Here is a 17,962-nt window from a genome sequence, read left to right on the forward strand (position 1 = left end):
CCAGGTATGGTCAGCTCAATCCGTTCTTCCTGCTGGCTAACCCATAGCTGACTTACACCACTGTTTTCCTCACCGCCCATCTCCCGCCTACACCTCTCAGCAGCTTGCCCCTGCTTCACCCTATTAAGGGGATGCAACAGGCAAAGGTCTAGGGTAGGATACTCAGCAGTCCTGGGTTCTCACCTGGTACACGATGCTAATTTGCTGTGTGACCTTCAACCTCTCTCAGGGTCCTCAAGGAAGTGGAGAGAATTGCATTCATGGTCTGATATTGGGATTGTCCTGGCTACAACAGGAATCATCCCGCACAGAGACAAAGACCAAGAGGGAGCAGTGGCCAATGCAGTCCATGCAGGTGTGTGTAGGGAGGGAGGCACATCTGAAGGTTAGGCTAAGATACCTTATTTCTTACCAAAGCAATGCAAAGAAAAATGTCTTTTCTTGCTGCCCAGACTTTGTGGCAAAGGCTGGGATATGGGACAGAGAAGCTGCAGCCAGACAGACAGCTGTGGTTTCCAGAGAAGTAACATGCCGACATTACAAAAGCAGCTCTGGGGAATAGGATGCTATGGGTCACCTGCAGGGGCTGGACAGCCCAGGCCCATGTGCCCACCTGGGACACCTCGAACTCCCTCCAGGTAAGCAGCCCACCCATGGCCTGTGGCAGCTCGAGATTTGAGTTGAGATGGTCGGAAGCAACCTGTCTTCTGGGAAAGGAGAGAAACCCTGACACTGAATTTGAGTGGTCTGGCCCATTACCAGCTGTCTCATTTTTGCGTCTCTGAATCAGCTGTTGCCTCTGTGAAGAGATGCCCCTTACGTGCACAAACACCACTTACACTCTGATGGCCCATGTGCACTCTTGGCACTGTTCTAAGTGGTGTCCATCTGGCACCTCATTTGACCCTCACTGACAACCTTATGAGGAAGGCAGTGGGTTCAGCACATGAAAGGTCAATCTGTGCATCTAAGGTAGTCAAAATAAAGCCACTTGAGTGGTTGGTCCAAAATATTATGTCCATTTTGCATGTGAAATAGTGCACTTGGCCCCCAGAGGTTACCTCTCCGTGTCACTGTCGCTGGACGCCACCTCCTCTAAGGCTGCCTGCAGGTCCGCGATCCGCCGGATGGACGTCTCCAGGTCTGTCTGGAGGGTCTGTCTCACTGCTGCGAGCTCCTCCACATACTTCTCCTGGAGACAGAGACCACAAGCACATGTTGGCCTTGGACAAGAACCCATGCACTGGCCAGAGCTTCTGGGGAGGAAGACACACCCTGAGCTACACTTCATGTTCACTGAGCACCTAGTATATAACGGACAGCCCCTCTCTATACAGATGGGCTTATGGACCCTCAGACAGATGCTTTTAATTTTATAGAGGACATGGATGTTTTGGGAGGCCATGGTGGCATGACCCACAGACAGAGGCAGCAAGGGCAACAATGGGCAAGCCAGAGGGGCTCCTCCCAGAGCAAGCAGACACCACTGGCATTTACAAAATACTTTTTGTGCCTGGCACTGTGTCAAGCATCTTACCCTGATTACCTCCCTCACCGTTCAAAAGTCTGGCAGATGGGTTACTAGTCTTGTTCCCATTTTGCAGATGGGAAACTGAGGCCCAGGGAAGCATGGCACTCCAGCTTGGTGCCCCTGACTGGTGCCTCTGAGGGTTCATCCTTCTCCTCTCTGATCCTGCCTTAATTGGATTCTGTGCAGACTCTGGAAAACCTCTGATTTCCATTTGCAGCCTATGTCATCCACCACTACCATTTATCACAATGATCATCAACTAAGGATGATTCTGCTAGCCCCCTCACTCCCTAGCCCAGGAGACCCTGAGCAATGCCTAGAGACATTTTTGTTGTCACAGTTTGTCGGGGGTTGGGGGGCAGTGTGCTACTGGCATGAGCAGGTAGAAACAGGGACCCTGTCTGACACCTGACAAGGCACGAGACAACCCCCTCCACCAGGAATGGCCTCATCCAAATGTCCATCGTGCCCAGTCTGAGAAACCTTGGCTTAAACCTACAGGGGATCACTCAAAAGGCAGAGTAAGATCTCTCCCAGAGGATGCAGGGAGAAGCTGAAAGCAGCCTCATCATCTAACAACGGGGAATGGGGGATCACAGCATGTCTCTTTGATGCCATTAGGCACACATTAACATTTGAAATAAGGATTGTGGCAGCGTAGAATGCTTCTGCGGAATAATGTTAAGCAAACGGAATAGCACAGGGAATATCATACCCCCATCTATCTGCAAATAACACACATACAATCGGAAAAACACTTTGGAAGCTGGTGATACTTAAAGATGAGGAAGAAGAGGGGGATTATAGTCAAAATTTTTCTTTTAAGCCATTCTAATTATGTAAGGATTACTTGTTGACTCTTGTTTTATTTTTGTTATTTTTTTTAAAGTGGTCTCCAGGCTCAGCATGGAAACAGCATGGGGCTTGAATTCAGGACCCTGAGATTAAGACCTGGGCTAAGATTGAAAGTTGGACTCCGAACTGACTGAGCCACCCAGGCACCCCTGTTGATTGTTGCTTTAAGGAACATATACCAACTGCTGAGAACGTGAAAGGGTGAAAATAGAAAGATTTAGGGTCAGATCTAAGTGTTGTTCCCAGCTGCCCATTTAACTCACTAGTTGTGCAACCTGGAACAGTTTACAGTGCCTCTGTGAGCCCATGATTGTTTTCTTTCTGTTGCAGTTGAAGAAATGGAGGCCCGCAGAGTCAGAAGTCATTCCGGGCAGTAACGTGCAGAGCCCGAATTTGAAGACCAGTCTTGCAGGTGATCTTTCTGGGGTTACATGTGCACACCCCCCAGTGAAATTCTGGGAGGACCAGGGCTGCTCCCCCATTAAGGGGACACCCACAGCTCCCCTTTGCAGAGTGGCTGGTCTATTCATGGTATGGTGGGCCTGTGCCTTTCATATGATTTTGAGGTTTTCCAATTTTAATGAGACAGAGAGAGAAAGCGAGAGCAAAGCCTGAGATGGCTCAGGGCTGACTGGAGCTGAGAAGCAGCAGCGTGGAGAGAGGTGGGGGGTTGGTGACAAGGGGCTGGCAGTGCGCTATAGCTGATTGAAGTTGCCAGCTGTAAAATCCCCATCTTGGTGCTGACAAGGTGAGAGCCAGTCCAAGGCAGGGGCCCCCAGGCAGGAGGCCAGTGGACTGTCACAGGAAATAACACACGTTGGGGGAATGGCTGGGGAGGCGTTTGCCTCTGGACGCTGGCGTGTCAGCTCCTAAAGACACCTAGAAAAATGACCAGGCACAAAGTCCTCAGCCGCTTAGAGAAGCACTTGTTGAGCTCAGCTCCCACCTAGGGCAACAGAATCGACCATGGTCTCCCAGGAGACAGGACACCTGTGTCTTTGTAAGACGCGGAGATGCTAGCCGAAGTCCATGTCCGGACCGTTTTAGGCATGGGGTGAATGTTTATTTTGGAGCTAAGGAAAGCGAGAGCAGAGCAGCAGAATGGCCCAGGTGAGGTCACGTGGCAGGAAGAGCAGAGAGCTTGGATGCACAACCTGGTCTTGGGTTCTCGAGTGACTGCTCTTTATGCCTCCTGAGCCCAGGGATGAGAAAAGAGCACTGGTGTCCCCTCCCAGTTGTGCCTGCAGGAGCTTTGCCCATGCAGTGTCATGTAGGGGCAGCAACAAGTGCCTGAAGTCTTAACTCTTGTGGAGCCTCCTGGTGGGCAGAGGAGAGGACCACCAGGGACAGGCATTGTGTCTCAGGGATGGATGGCTCTGGGCTGGAACGAGCAGAGGAAAGGGGGAGCTGAGATGAGTCAAATCCATAATACCTTGAAAGACAAAGGAGCCTCTAGAGCCAGGGTGCCTGGGTTCGAATCCCGGCTCTGCCCCTTACTGGCTGTGTGACCTATAGCAAGTTACTCAACCTCTTTGACCTCCAGAGAGGAAAGGCTTCAGCCAACATTGTTACCATATAATTTTTTTCAGAGGAGAACGAGGAACAACTAGGGTGAGGAACAGTGCATCACTGAGGTTTTTGCCAAGGTCACAGGTGGAAAAGGACTCTGGCTCTGAAGGTATTTCAGTGCCCCGCAGAGGAAAGACGTGGATTCAACCAAGGGCAGTGTAGGGGATGAGTTAATTAGAGCAAGGAGAGCAGTGACAAGAAAACCATCCATAGATGAGGGTATATGGACCAAGGATGGGATCCAGAGGACTCAGATCAGGTCTGGGGGGAACACCCCAAGGAGATGGATTGGGGAAATCTGGAGTCTGTGCAATCAGCAATCAGCTAACCTTTTCTGCTTCAACTTGAAAAGCAAACAGAGTCTGCTGATTGCAGAGACCAAGTCATTAAAGGAATGCAGTACCCCAGACTGTCCCTGGGGAAGACCAAATAAGGCCCTGGCCAGAGACCACTCAGGAGACACAGAGGAGGTCCACAAGGAGAAGGGGGCAAAAGGGAGGCACCTGCCACTCTCTGGTCTGGGATTCCGGGGCCACCTTCCTCCCTCGAGACATGTGGCTAACAATGCTCGGGTTTGAATTGAGACTGCCATAGGCAAACAGGGTTGTATTTTGAGGACACATGTGAAGCTGGTCCCCTCTGTTATTCTCTCTCTTTAGAGACCTGAAGCATGAAGCAGTTGGGGGAGAAATTAGGATATGAAAATATTCAGATAGTAAGATGTATACAGCAGAAACACACTAATAAATATATCATATGCCCAGTTACTCTATAACTACAACAGTAGTGATATACACATTGTAACGACACACAACGTCTTACCATATATATTATATATTCATTACATGTAGACAAATATTCATGTCCTTCACTCACTCAGTAAACATCTACTGAGCACCTACTGTGCGCTGGTACTGACCAATGCACAGGTGATGCAGATACAGTCCTAACTTCCCTGGAGCTTACATTCTTGCAGGGACCTAATCTCTCTGTATTGCTGGGGTTGAGCGGGCACTCAATCTGGATGTGGGGATTGAATGAATGGTGTCACTGCATGAGTATAAACGGTGAATGAAGGAGGGGCCTGGGTATTATACTCATGAATGCATACATGATACACACCATGCATACAGAGATAAATGCAGTGGAAGTAGTGTGTGTACTTCTGACCTCCCCAGCATCGCTTAAGAGAATCGTTAACCCTTGTTAAACTCCCAAGCTACTCCCCCTAGAGCATGCCACTGAAAGCTGCCCGTGTGGGAGGTCCTTCATATGATAATTTGGCTGCAATTAAAATCATCTCCTTTTGTGATGTTCAATTAGAGGCTAATATTTAGAACTGCTCCTCATTTTCTTTGCCTAGGGCATCTTTCTGGGATGCAAATGCACAGGACTCTCAGGTCAGTTTCTGAGCCCTAGATGTTGGCTCTCTGTCCTTTCAAAGTGTACCCCAAGGAAATTAATTTCATGTAGTTTATATTATAGATCAGACTATATTTTTATATTCAGTTTATATTATCAGATCAGATATAGATCAGAAACACTCTTGAAACATGATGAAAACTCACTTTGTCATCTTCTTCTGATTCACTAAAAACAAACAGAAACTTCATGTTACAGAGTGCAGCCCTAAAGAAACCTTACACACAAACACATATGCTATTATAAATACATATAAATACACATGAACATATGTGCAAATGTGTCTATTCAGATACAGATGCATGAACATTTCTAGTCTGACACATACATATGCTTAATTAATATTCATTAAATTATCACATGAATGTATTTATTTTTATTTTCTCACATGGGCAGGTCCTCTGCTAAATGTATGAGATGTGTCGTCTCACATGATCTTTATAAACCCTCAGAGTCAAGTGCAATACAAAAACATAAAAAGTAACATGAGAACATTACAACAAAGTAATAGCAGTGTTATTCTCTCTGAGTGGTGAAATATCAGGTGATTTTTGTTTCCCTTTTTATACTTCTCCAGACCTTCTGCAAAGGATATGAATGACTTTTCTGATCAGAAAGTTAAGAAATATAGGATTTTTTTCTGTCTATGCTGTGAGGAACAATCCCCTGGACCGCCTGTTCAGTGTCTCCCACGGCAGCCTCATTATCCTTATTTTACAGATGAACAGGCTGAGCCTCAGAAAGGTTAAATCACTTGCCCAGGGTCGTACAGTCAAGACGCAGTGATCTGCAGCAGGATTCCGGTGTCCTGACCCTAGCGCACAGCTCTTTTCTACTTTGCCTCTAATCTCTACTGCTTTATCCAGGGCTGCTCGTGCCTCCAGAGGTGTGGGCAGTCTTCCCAGAAAGAAATGAGGAGGTGACAAGGAACTGCCACTGTTTCATTCAAATTGTCCCAGGGTTATTTGCCTGGGAAAAATGAGGCAGTGGGGGAATAAAAAGCCCTATGAACATCCTGGCCAGAGTTCAAGGCTGTTTTGGCAATGGAGTGAACAGTAACACGAGTGTTCAGTCTCAATCTGGGAAAGGAAGGACTTGGGGTACCCAGTAGAAAACCCAAGACTATGCATGAGATGCTCTTACTTAAGATTGCAAAAGAGCCCAACCTTTAGCAAAAAGAGGGACTAGGGAGAAGGTAGTTATCACTATCCAAGGTCCTTTTCTTCATAATTCTCCTGCAAATTAATTGTTTGATTCTAGGTTTATCATGCTGTAAGGGACACAGAGAGACTCATCAAAGACCTCAAAGTCACACAGCTAGAAAAGGAATACAGATGCAAGCTCAGGCCTGACTATTTCAAGAGGGTCAGCCAATATCTGACAACTCCTCCCATTTCTACACCTGAGGCAGGCATGCCCAATCAATCACTGCATAGACCCAGGCACTCTAGGGCCACAGTCTGCTCTGTGAGCTACCAAGCTAAGCATTTTCTCCAATGGTCCACCTACCAGCATCAACAGAACTCCCAACACTGCCACAATTTACTCACCCCTCCTGGAAACACCTAAAAAAAGGACACAATAGTTGGTTGATTGGCAGGGGAGAGGGCTATTTCTCCTTGAAAACTGGTAAGCACTGTGTGGAACTGAGGATAGTGGAAGCCCACCACACTTCAGGAGAGATCCTGATGGTCAGGGACGGGGGAGATGGAATGCTACCAACAACATGGGAGGAACACGAAAGTGAAACACCTATGTGAATTTTGCAGAGTTCTTAATCCTTCCTCACTTTCAGTTCTTCATCCCATAACAGGGCAGCATTATTTCCTGGCAAACAAAATAATGTCTAACTGTGTATATCTGGTATACCTAATATGTGGGCACTCACTTGATACCTAACTTATGTCCTTTTTTCTAAGTAAAGACTCAGAAAGTATGAAGCCTGCAGGTACCGTGTAGCAAGAACAGCCTCATTTTTTCAGAAAATGAAATTTGTAAACCTGATTTTTTTTGTTGTTGTTGAAGCTGGAAGGATTTAATATAGTATCTTGGAGGAGCCCGTATCAGTCAGGAAAATGGAAATTGCTCTAGATCATTTAAATAAAGGGATTTAATACAGGGAATTGGTTATTCAGATGATGGAAAGGTGAGACACCAGGATAGATTAGCAATGGCAGGAAGCCACTGCCAACCTAGGGCCAGAAGGAAAAATTAGGGCATTGGGTCGTCCAATGGAAGGCTGCTGGTGGAAGGCAGCTTCATGGAAGAGGGGCGTTCCTAATGGGATCTGGAATTAGAGTCTCAGCTTCTGCTGGGGATGGTCCCCAAGGCAGTGATAAAGACAGATCAATACCCTGGCTTCTCTCTTTCCCCTGTGTTTCAATCGGCCATCACTGCATATTACTGGCTGACCCTACCAGAAGGCAAAAAAACTAGAAAGCCTAGTTTCTAACAATTTAGAGTAGAGCAGAGAAGGGGCAGAAATGCACCCAAGAGGAACCAGGAGAATCACTGGCATAGAGCACAGACCACATCCAGGTTCAACCCAGGCTTTATGTGTCGAACTGTATGCTTACAAGGTCTGCCTATTTTCCTGTCTATCTCTATCTATATATACTTATAAGCATTTATATTTTATATAGCTGTATGTACAGAGATGTCTCTTTGTGTGTGTGTGTGTGTGTGTGTGTGTGTGTGTGCATATACTTCAAGGAAAAAGCTATAAGAAATCCAGAATTACAATTTTCAGGTGTTATAGCATCCAATGCTGGACTACAAACCCCTAGTCTATATTAATTATTACCCTATAACATACTACCTCAACACGCAGTGTTTTGAAATATCCAATATCACTCATTATCTCATGGCTTTCTAGGGGTCAGGAGTTCAGGAATGGCGTATCTGGGTGCCTCTGCCTCAGAGTCTGGGGTAAAACAGCTTAACAGCCCCCACACATGTCCACATCCAAATTCCCACCATATGGGAATATGTTAACTCACATGACAAGAGGGATTTTGCAGGTGTGATTAAATTAAGGATTTTGAGATGGAGAGATTATCCTAGATTATCTGGTGGCCCCTAAATGTAATCAGAAGGGTCCTTGCAAGCGGGGGTGGTGGAGGGGACAGGTTCAGCAGGGAAGAAGGCAGTAGTAATGGCGTGCTGACATCACCCTGGAGGGAGGCAGCCAGGAGCCAAGAAGTGCTGACTCCCAAACCAATGGGAGGTTAAATTGTGTCATTGTAAGCTACCCAGTTTGTGGAAACTTATTGCAGCAGCAAAGGACAACTCATGCAGGGTCTGTCCTGATGGTACAGTGGTGACGGCAGCCAGTGCGTGGGCTGTCTGAAGGCTTGATGGAAGCTGGAGGGTCCCTTCCAAGAAGGCTCACTGACATGGCTATCGGCCAGAGGCTTCAGTTCTCTGCCATAAGGGACTCCACTGAGCTCCTGGAGTGCCCTCATGACATGGTGGCTGGCTCTCCCAGAGCACATGATCTAAGACAGAGTAGGGCAAATGCCAAACACCTTAGATAACCTGGCCTCAGGTGTGATGTATCATCACGACCGACCATCTATTGGTCACGCAGATCAACTCTGGTACAACATGGGAGGAGGCCATGCAGGGAGGTGAATGTGAGAGGTGGGAAGTCATCAGGCACCATCTTGGAAGCTGATGAACATAGTAACGTGTACCTTCTTCACCTATAGGCCCCATCTCAGTGGACTCTACCACCCACACAGGAAAACACCGTAGCCATCCTGAACGTCCTCCCCTTTCTAAAAATACACCTGTTTATAGGTTGAATTGTGTGCCCCCCTCAACCCTCAAAACAGGTTGAAATCCTAATCCCCAGGATCCCAGAATGTTACTGTATTTGGAGACACTGTCTTTACAGAGGTAGTCAAGTCAAAATGAGTTCATCAGTGTGTCCTAAGCCAATATGACCGGCATCCTTAGGAAAAGAAGTGAAACTTGGAAAGCCACAGAGATACAGAGCCAAAACCCCATGAAGACACATAGGAAGGAGTGCCACGTGTAGACAGGAGATTGCAATGATGCATCCCCAAGCCACGGAATATCACAGATGGGCAGCCAACCACCGGAAGCTAAGAGAGATGCATGGAGCCCTTCCTTCTCCAGCACCTATGGGGAGCACGGCCCTGCCAACACACTGATTTCAGACTTCTGGCCTCCAGAGCTGGGCGACATTTCTATTTTTCTAAGCCACTCAGTGGGGAGGCCCTTTGCTCTGCAAGCCCTAGCACAGATAGAGCATCATGCGATCTATACTTTTTCTTTGAAAAACAGCATTTCTATTCTTTTCAAGTTCCAGCAGGGTTGCCTATAGAGAATTTAGAAAATAAAGTGGCAGGGGGAAAAAAAGAAGCATTAAAAATTTCCCTTAAGTCTGTTACTTGGGGACAACCCCTCTTAATGATCAAGTTGCCATATTGCCATCCTGTGTTTGTTTCTGTATGTGTGTCTGGATACATCTATTTAACACCCACTCAGGTAAAACAGTCTTATGTTAAAGGAGGAATGCAGTTAGCCATGCAGACATGCAGGGAACCCCAGGACCCCCACCACACCGCTCTCGCTTGCCCAGGATTGCCCATTATCTAGAGACAGAAGAGGCTGGGACTCCAGACACCTGCTTGCAGCCTCCTTCTCCCTGCTTGCTTCCTAACTAATTGTTTTAAAATGCCCCCAGCTATCACCTGAAGGCTCTTGTAGCATTCTGGAAAGTGAACATTTTAGGCAGCTTGGGCTGTTCGACATTGAGCTGATGAAGATCTGGCCCGCAGAGGTCTCAGCTGTGTGTACTCGCCATGGGCTTGCTCACATCAGCGATGTACACACCAGGTATCAGGTCAGAGCCGGAGGGCCCCTGGCTGTTTGCTGGGCCACTCCCTGGGTGGTGGAGGCAGAACTAGAAGCTAGGTCCTCTCTCTGTTAGAAAGTGAGCTCCTCTCTTTATGATTTCTCTTTCACACACTGCGGATCATGAACCATTTTTGCCTAAACACCAGCCCCTCCACTTGGACAATAATTGTGCCAAGGCCTGGGTTCCAATGATGGGGGGGTGCTTTGTACTTGACTCTCAGGGTCCTGAGATTCCTATAATGGATGGGGAGTGGCGGAGGGCACAGACTCCCGGGGCAGACCCTAGACCCTTATACAAGGACTGTGGTTGAGGTTCTCTCTGAGCAACAGGATGGGGAGAGGGAGGTGATCAGGCAGGAGGGGGCAACGTGCTATTGTGAATTACAAAGTTTGCAAGTTAAATTAAATTAAATTCACATTTAAAGAGAAGAGAATAAAGTAAAATAAAATAAACCCAACTCTCTAAATTTCCTTACAGCTCTAGCTATTCAGAGCCCATAGCTTTCCCAACCCTAAAAGTGCCCCCCTCCCCCAGCCTGAGACTTCTGATGCAGCATCTTCAGAATGGGGCAAAGAAGGACCACTGACCCCCTCAAGGTTGACACCTGCAGGGCCTTCACAAAAACCCCACCGGCCGCAGACCAACATCCCAACCTGGAGTGAACTTCCAGACACCCCACTCCTGACTCCCCCAGAGTCACCCACCCAATGGCTTCTTGAAAAAAAAGAAAATAAAAGGAAGGCCTTTCATTTTTCTGCTCAAATGCAAATATGACATATCTGTGCCACCCAATTTTCCTGACAGAGGAATAATTATATCAACATAATTAAGTCTCCAATGCAAAAATTATCTGTACTACATACATCGACACTATACTTCCCGCATCAGAGGGCCATTGTTCTAGCCAGTAATTACCAAGCCACCTTTGACATGTCTTATTTCAATTTAAATGGAAATGAAGCTCGTATGTCTTCTCAGCCCACTAGTCCATGTGATTGCAGAAATAGGGAAACTGGACTTTGAAATTTCTCAAGTGTCCACTGTTCTGCACCCAAAGAGGGTAGTGTGAGAACAGTTTATTCCATACTCTCAACTCCACTCCCTACTCTGGGCCTCAAGTAGCTCATCAGTACAATGGGCTCATCTCTTGCATCTTTCCCCTGCTCTCTGTTCATGATCACAGAGACAGTGTCCATCATCATCCCCTAAGCGTTCTCCTGCTGTCTTAAACTGCTGTCCCTCTCTTCCACCCAGCCCCTTGTCTGTGCTGTATCCTGGAAACCACTCAAGGGAGACTATCTATCATCTGATGTCTTTCCTGATCAAAAGTCCCCTGTTCCTCCTCATTTCTCACAGTCCAAACTGTGTGGTTAAATCTAGAGGGTCCTACATAGTCCCCCAGCCCATCTTCTAGGATTCTTCTCTTTCTACTGCCCACACTCTGCACCCCACATCTTGGGAAGTCTCATGTTCTTCAGAGCTCCCAAACATCCTGTGTTCCTTCCTGCCTCCGTGCCTTTGCACCTACTGTTCCTCCACCTGGAATGCTCTTCCCTGCTGACAAGTGATGCCTTCTCTATCACCTACAGTCTGACCCCAGGCCAGTCTTGTCCCCCACCTACTCTCCCCTCAGTTCCCTCATCTATAAAGTGGGAATGACTTTGGCGTGGCTGTGCTGTGAGACTAGCTGGGGGCTCACGGGTGGAAGGTGCTTGCCACGCTGCATACCACGTAGCAGGCACTCCATAAACATCAGCCCTCTCTCACGTTCCCAGAACAACCGGGTGACAGCCTGTGAAGTGTGACAGGTTGACAGGGGCTCCTCTATTGTGCTGCTTTCCCACATTCCCCCCACCTCCCCTGGCTCTCTCATGCTCCTCATTTAGTCCTCCAGGCCCCTCAAACCTACACTCCATTAGCCATACCAATTTAAAGTCCCAGACCTGGTCCCCCAAATCCTCCCTGTCCTCTTCTCCACCAAAACGTGCTCTTCTTTGTCCCACTTCCTCACCATCAACTCGTGAGTCATGCAAACGGGCCCCCAAATCAGATAAAATAATTACTGCCAACATGCTAACTCCCAGCCTGTCTCCTATCTGGTTACGTCTTGTCCATGTTAGCATCTTTACGTGTCCAGGGCATCCCAGGAGAGACTTGGCTCAGGATTGCAAACACTGCCTACGAGTCCAGGAACACAGCCCCTACTCCCGGCCCCTGAATAATGTCCTCCGGGCCAGCAATGACTGAAATGATTGTATTCCAACGGCTACACCCAGTCAGGGAGAGGCAGCCCAGTGGTGAGATTGAGAAAGACACCAGACACGAGAGCTGGACATCGGGCACCCCCTCTGTCCTGACTCCCCAGCAGTCAAGAACCCGTGCTAGCGTCTGTCCCCCTCGACACCACAGCAGCCATCGGGTCCCTCTCCATCTGCACTTGAGACCGCTGTGAGGCCCTGATCACGTCTTCGTGCTTTGTAAACTGTGAAGAGCTCCACGCACACGAGATCATTATTTATCACATGGCCTCTTCCCCTCTCCAGAGATCCACTTCTCTTCAGGCACATCCAATTGCTTCATAATGATGGAAGCCCCAGCCGGCATCCCCAGTGAGCCAGAGAACCATCCCGTGTGAACTCAAGTAAGCAGAAACAAACCCTCCCAGGGACATCAACCTTCATTAATACAGTCTTGCGCTCCTAGAGGCACCCCCCACCGCCCGAGACGTGATCAGACAGGACATGGATCAGAGCTGCAGGGACCGGCGATCAATGCCAGATTCCCTCCTCCATCCCAGGGGCCGCCCCATGCTTGGACCCCAGTCAAGGCCGTCTGGCTGCGAAATGGGTGGAGGTGGGAGCTGTTGTCAGAGAAAACAGTGCATGCGACATTAACAGCTAAAGACACCGATAAACAGCGTGCGGCCAGGCGTGGTAATGACCGGAGATTAAGACAATGATTTCCGGACTAGATTGGCTTCCATCTGCTGAGGCGAGAGAATGTTCAGAGACGCTAACACTCTGGTCTCATCTCGAAGCAGTGGAAAGTTACACTTATTGATTGGGAAATCGGCTTTTTGTTGTTGTTGTTTTTATGACTCTCATTTATTTGTGCTACTTCTGGGGGTGGGGATAGTTTCAAGTGTTCATTAACTCCTTTAAGTCAAGGGCATGATGTGATGTGGTCTCCAGACAGGGGTTCTGGGTGGATTATTTTCTGGACCAAAGAAGACTGTGCTAGAAAGAAGCGTTACTGACAATATTGATGTATTGACATCCATGGACAGTTGCCATGGACGTGGGGAGGGAGATCATTCCTTGCTCAGGGTGCCGGGAAGGTGGCTGTTCTCTGCATTTCAGCATGAACAGCAGCATCCTTGGCCATGACCCAGTAGATACCAGCAGCACCCCTGTCCCCAAGTTGTGCCCATCAGAAATGTCTCCAGATATTGCAAAATATTCCCTGAGTGGCAAAACCTAATGCAGCCGAAAGCCAAGCTAAAGGCAAGAGACCTCATTTTAGAAAAGACACAGACTCCCTATCAGACAGATGTGAATTTGAATCCTGAACAAACGACTTCCTGCTGTGAGACCTCATCTTAAAAGATCAGTCTCCCCCTTCCATGGGTTCAGGGGATCTGGAATAAAGAGAGTATAACGAAGTGCCAGCCACCCCCAGGGAGGCACCTGGGCTGGCAGCATCACTTAGCTGCTGGTTAGGAATGCAGACGCTCGGGCCGTGTCCCAGATCTGCTGACACAGGATCTACCTTTGAACCTCATCCCCAGGTGATCTGTGTGCATGTGACATTCACTCGAGAAAAGCCCACGTCATGATTGGGAGCTTACATTTCAGAATCCAGGAAAAGGATTACATGCCCCAGTGCTAATCTTTCCTACTTCTTCAGCCTTGGGCAAGTCACTTCGTCCCTCTAAGCTTTTTTTTTTTTTTAAAATTGTGTAAAGTAGAGGTAAAAATACTACCTCGCTCATAAGGTCGAAAGTGCAGCTTTAATTAGACCAATTGTGGAGAGCATGGAAAGCACTTTGCCCCATGTCAGCCCTGTAGCAGACAGGTGGTAAATGTTTCCAGACGGCCCCCTCCTCCTTTGAGCTGCCTCCCAGACTAGAACATTAGGAAGCCTGGGCTCCCAGTGGGGGAACATAGAGACGGGGAAGGTCCCTCCATACACTTTGGTGATCTTCCTTTTGATGGAGTCTAAAATTATATCAGCCACTTGGCCACTCATGGTCCATTTATTCATTTATTGACTCCGCGGGAAAGAAAAACAACTAGGCAGTGTGCACTCTCTCCCGTGCCCTCCACATCTCAAGGTTATGGCCCAGCGGCATGTGCCTCTTGGATGAACAGTCTCATCAAATCCACCTCGCAGCTGGGGCCCACCGGCTCTTGCCAGCTCCATTCGTCCCGCCCTCCCCAGCACTTGGGGTCAGCTCGAGCTTCTTGTGGAGGGGCTTGGCTCATTGGGGCTGCCGGGACTGGAAGACAGGCCTCGCTGGTCCTTGTCAGTGCAGGCACCTGGCTCTTTGACTCTCTCCCCATGCTGGGGAACTGTCAGCAACAGCCCCCAGAGGCTCTACGAAGCATGTACGACACTCCCCCTTCCTTATGGCAGCAAAAAGAGCTATACGTGCATAAAAAAGGAATCAGAAAGGAAGTGGCGTGTGGCCTGGGTGGATCCACCCTGGGGAAGAAAACTGGGAGGAGCTGGGGAGTAAGATGGGAACAAAGGGAGAGAATTCAGATTACCCATCAAATGATAATGTCGGCATGAAGTTACACTTGGGGTCCACAGGTGGTCCACTGGTTCACTATGTGGCCAGTGAAGAAGTGAGCAGCTGAATTCCTAATTGCATTTAATTTTAATTAACTTGAATTTATATAGCTCCACGAGGCGGGGGCTACCCCACTGGACATTGCCACTCCAGGGGCTTCATATATGTTGCAGTGAGATAGCAATTAATCCAGGGGCGTCTGGCTGGCTCAGTCGGTGGAACACATGACTCTTGATCTCGGGGTCAGGAGTTCGAGTCCCACACTGAGCATAGAGATTACTTTTACAAAAATTAAAAAAAAAAAATAAAAGTAAAGAGTCTGAACATCTATGAAACCCCTGTGCTTCACCTGTCCTGACTGCTGGAGAGAAAACTAGAGATACTCTGAAGTTTCTAAGGGCCTTTGGGTTCAAAGTTTCTGATTCTAATATGCCAAGAGGTATTATTATTCTATATTCTAAAGACTCGAAGTGGTGAAGGGCAGATGGGCCCAGGAAACCCTACTGATTAGTATTGGTAGTCCCTACCCTCAGTTTTTAAAATAGCAGGCTCTTTGTTTTGCATATGGAAATGACGCATAGAGTCAACCCCACTGCTCAGTAGATATTTGAGCACCTACTGGGTGTGTGGTTAACGTTTGGGCCCCACAATGGCAGAGTCAAGAAGAAAGCGATGTCTAAGAGGAGGAAGCACATGGTGTAGCTGGAGGAAAAGGGTATAGAAGCAGAGTAACCACATCCCTAGGACAGGGGCAAGAACCATAAGCTAAACAGGGTAGGCGACTGTGTGGTTAGAGTGTGGCTGGGAGGAAGTACTGTCTCTCACTTCTCCCGGGCTCTGTCTCCCCATCTGTAATACAGCCAAGAAGCAGCGTCTACATCAGAACTCCTGCGTCTTGTGGAGGGGCTCACGTTCCCTGAGAGTCTTGTTAACATGTATATCCCGACTCAAAGATATAGAGTGGGGCCTGGGAGTCAGCACTTCTGCAGCCATGGCTGCTTGTCTATGAATCACACTGTGAAAAGCAGGTGGTAGGTCACAGGGAATTTGTGAGAATTAACTAGCATCAGGTATACGTGGTAAGCTGTTACACAAATAATAAGAATAAAAAGAAAACAATAACTAAATATGAACTATATACAACCCAACTTAAAATCAACCTCCAAAGGTGCCTGGGTGGCTCAGTTGGTTAAGCGTCTGCCTATGGCTCAGGTCATGATCTCAGGGTCCTGGGACAGAGCCCTGCATTAGACTCCCTGCTCAGCAGGGAGTCTGCTTCTCCCTCTCCCTTTCCCTCTGCCTCTCCCCTCGGCTCACACTTGCTCGCTCGCTCTCTCAAATAAATAAATAAAATCTTAAAAAAAGAAATCAACTTCCAGCTAAAATCTGCAACCGATAAAACAACAACAAAAACAACAACAAACCATGGGATCACAAAACAAGGTTCTGTTTATACTTGTTCTATGAAGAGGAATCCTTCCCCACTAACCCCCCCACCCTGGTTAAGTACATCTTAACTATTAACATCATCACACAAACATCAGAATTCTCCCTAAGCCCCCATCTGAAAATCATGCCAGTTAAAATGCGAACATAATTATCAAACTTGAAATGTAGTATCCTTGACTTGCAGTCTTTCATGGCGGCCCAACATTAAGCCACAACATAGACTGCTCCCTCTAACAACAGAAGTGTGTACACAGACTGTATACGTGGGGGTTTCTGGCCAAGGCGGTGTCTTAGGATAAACATGGGGTAGGCTGAGCCAGGGAAGGCATTTTGGGGTGGGAGGGCTCTGGTAGAAATGGACAGCAGGACCATCCTTGGGAAACTGAGAGCAGATACACTTTCAAATGAGCTAAAGAAAGATGTGTGTCACATGACCCATCACCGTGGTGGGGGCCAAAGGAAAACCCTCAGGCAGACTTCTTTACTCCCACCTGATTTTTACCAGGGGTGAGGAAGTGGGTACTAGGGAAACTTATTATTTAGTTCCCTTTAAAATGTGTACGACCCTCTTTTTTCTCCTGACTTCCTTATAGCCCATTTTATAGATGAGGAAGCCAAGACTCAGAGAAGATAGGTGACTTGTCCCAGACATAGTCTGGAAAGGCTAGAGCCAGGATTTAAATCTAGCTCTGCCGTCTGTTTTCACTTCTACTTTTCCTTCCAATAGAGCTTAGAACAGGAGTCAGCAAACCACAGCCTGTGGGCCAAATCTGGCCCACTGTTTTGTTTTTTTTTTTAAAGATTTTATTTATTCATTTGACACAGAGAGATCACAAGTAGGCAGAGAGGCAGGCAGAGAGAGAGAGAGGAGGAAGCAGGCTCCCCGCGGAGCAGAGAACCCGATGCGGGACTCGATCCCAGGACCCTGAGATCATGACCTGAGCCGAAGGCAGCGGCTTAACCCACTGAGCCACCCAGGCGCCCTTTTGTTTTTTTTTTTAATAAAGTTTTATTGGGACATATATGCTCATTCACGTGTATTGTTTATGGCTGCTTCTGCACAATGATGTGCAGAGTTTGGTGACAAAGAGTATAAGCTGCAAAGTCTAAACTATTTACTCTCTGGCCCTTTACAGAAAACATTTGCTGATCCCTGGCAAACAGCATCTAATTGCTACCTGGGCACAACCTCGGGAGGTTTGCCAGGCTCCCAGGAAGAGGTGAAAACCATCTTATTTACTGAATTTCTTTCCTTTTGTTTGCTGAGAACTGACATCAGTCTTCTTTTTTTCTCCCCACCCACCAGCCATGAGCTCACAAAGGCTGGAGCCTTATGGATTCCCCGAGTGTTTGTTTATAAGCCTCTCTCTAGCAGGACACTTTGTCTCCAAATCACTGCCAAACTTAATAACAGCATCGACCACGTCATCTCCCACCAAAAACATACGGGAAA

General features: G+C 47.7%; 1 protein-coding gene across 1 annotated transcript in view; it reads right to left on the reverse strand.

Moving 5' to 3' along the window:
* The window catches only part of MYO18B (myosin XVIIIB), a 255,291-nt gene that overhangs the window by 38,574 nt on the left and 198,755 nt on the right, over positions 1 to 17,962 (reverse strand). Inside the window, exon 40 of the mRNA XM_032310793.1 lies at positions 1,062 to 1,192. Within this exon, the coding sequence (XP_032166684.1) occupies positions 1,062 to 1,192 (131 nt within the window). The remainder of the gene's footprint in view (positions 1 to 1,061; positions 1,193 to 17,962) is intronic.

This window comes from Mustela erminea, chromosome 13 (assembly GCF_009829155.1).
Source record: "Mustela erminea isolate mMusErm1 chromosome 13, mMusErm1.Pri, whole genome shotgun sequence".
In the NCBI taxonomy this organism is placed as follows: Eukaryota; Metazoa; Chordata; class Mammalia; order Carnivora; family Mustelidae; genus Mustela; species Mustela erminea.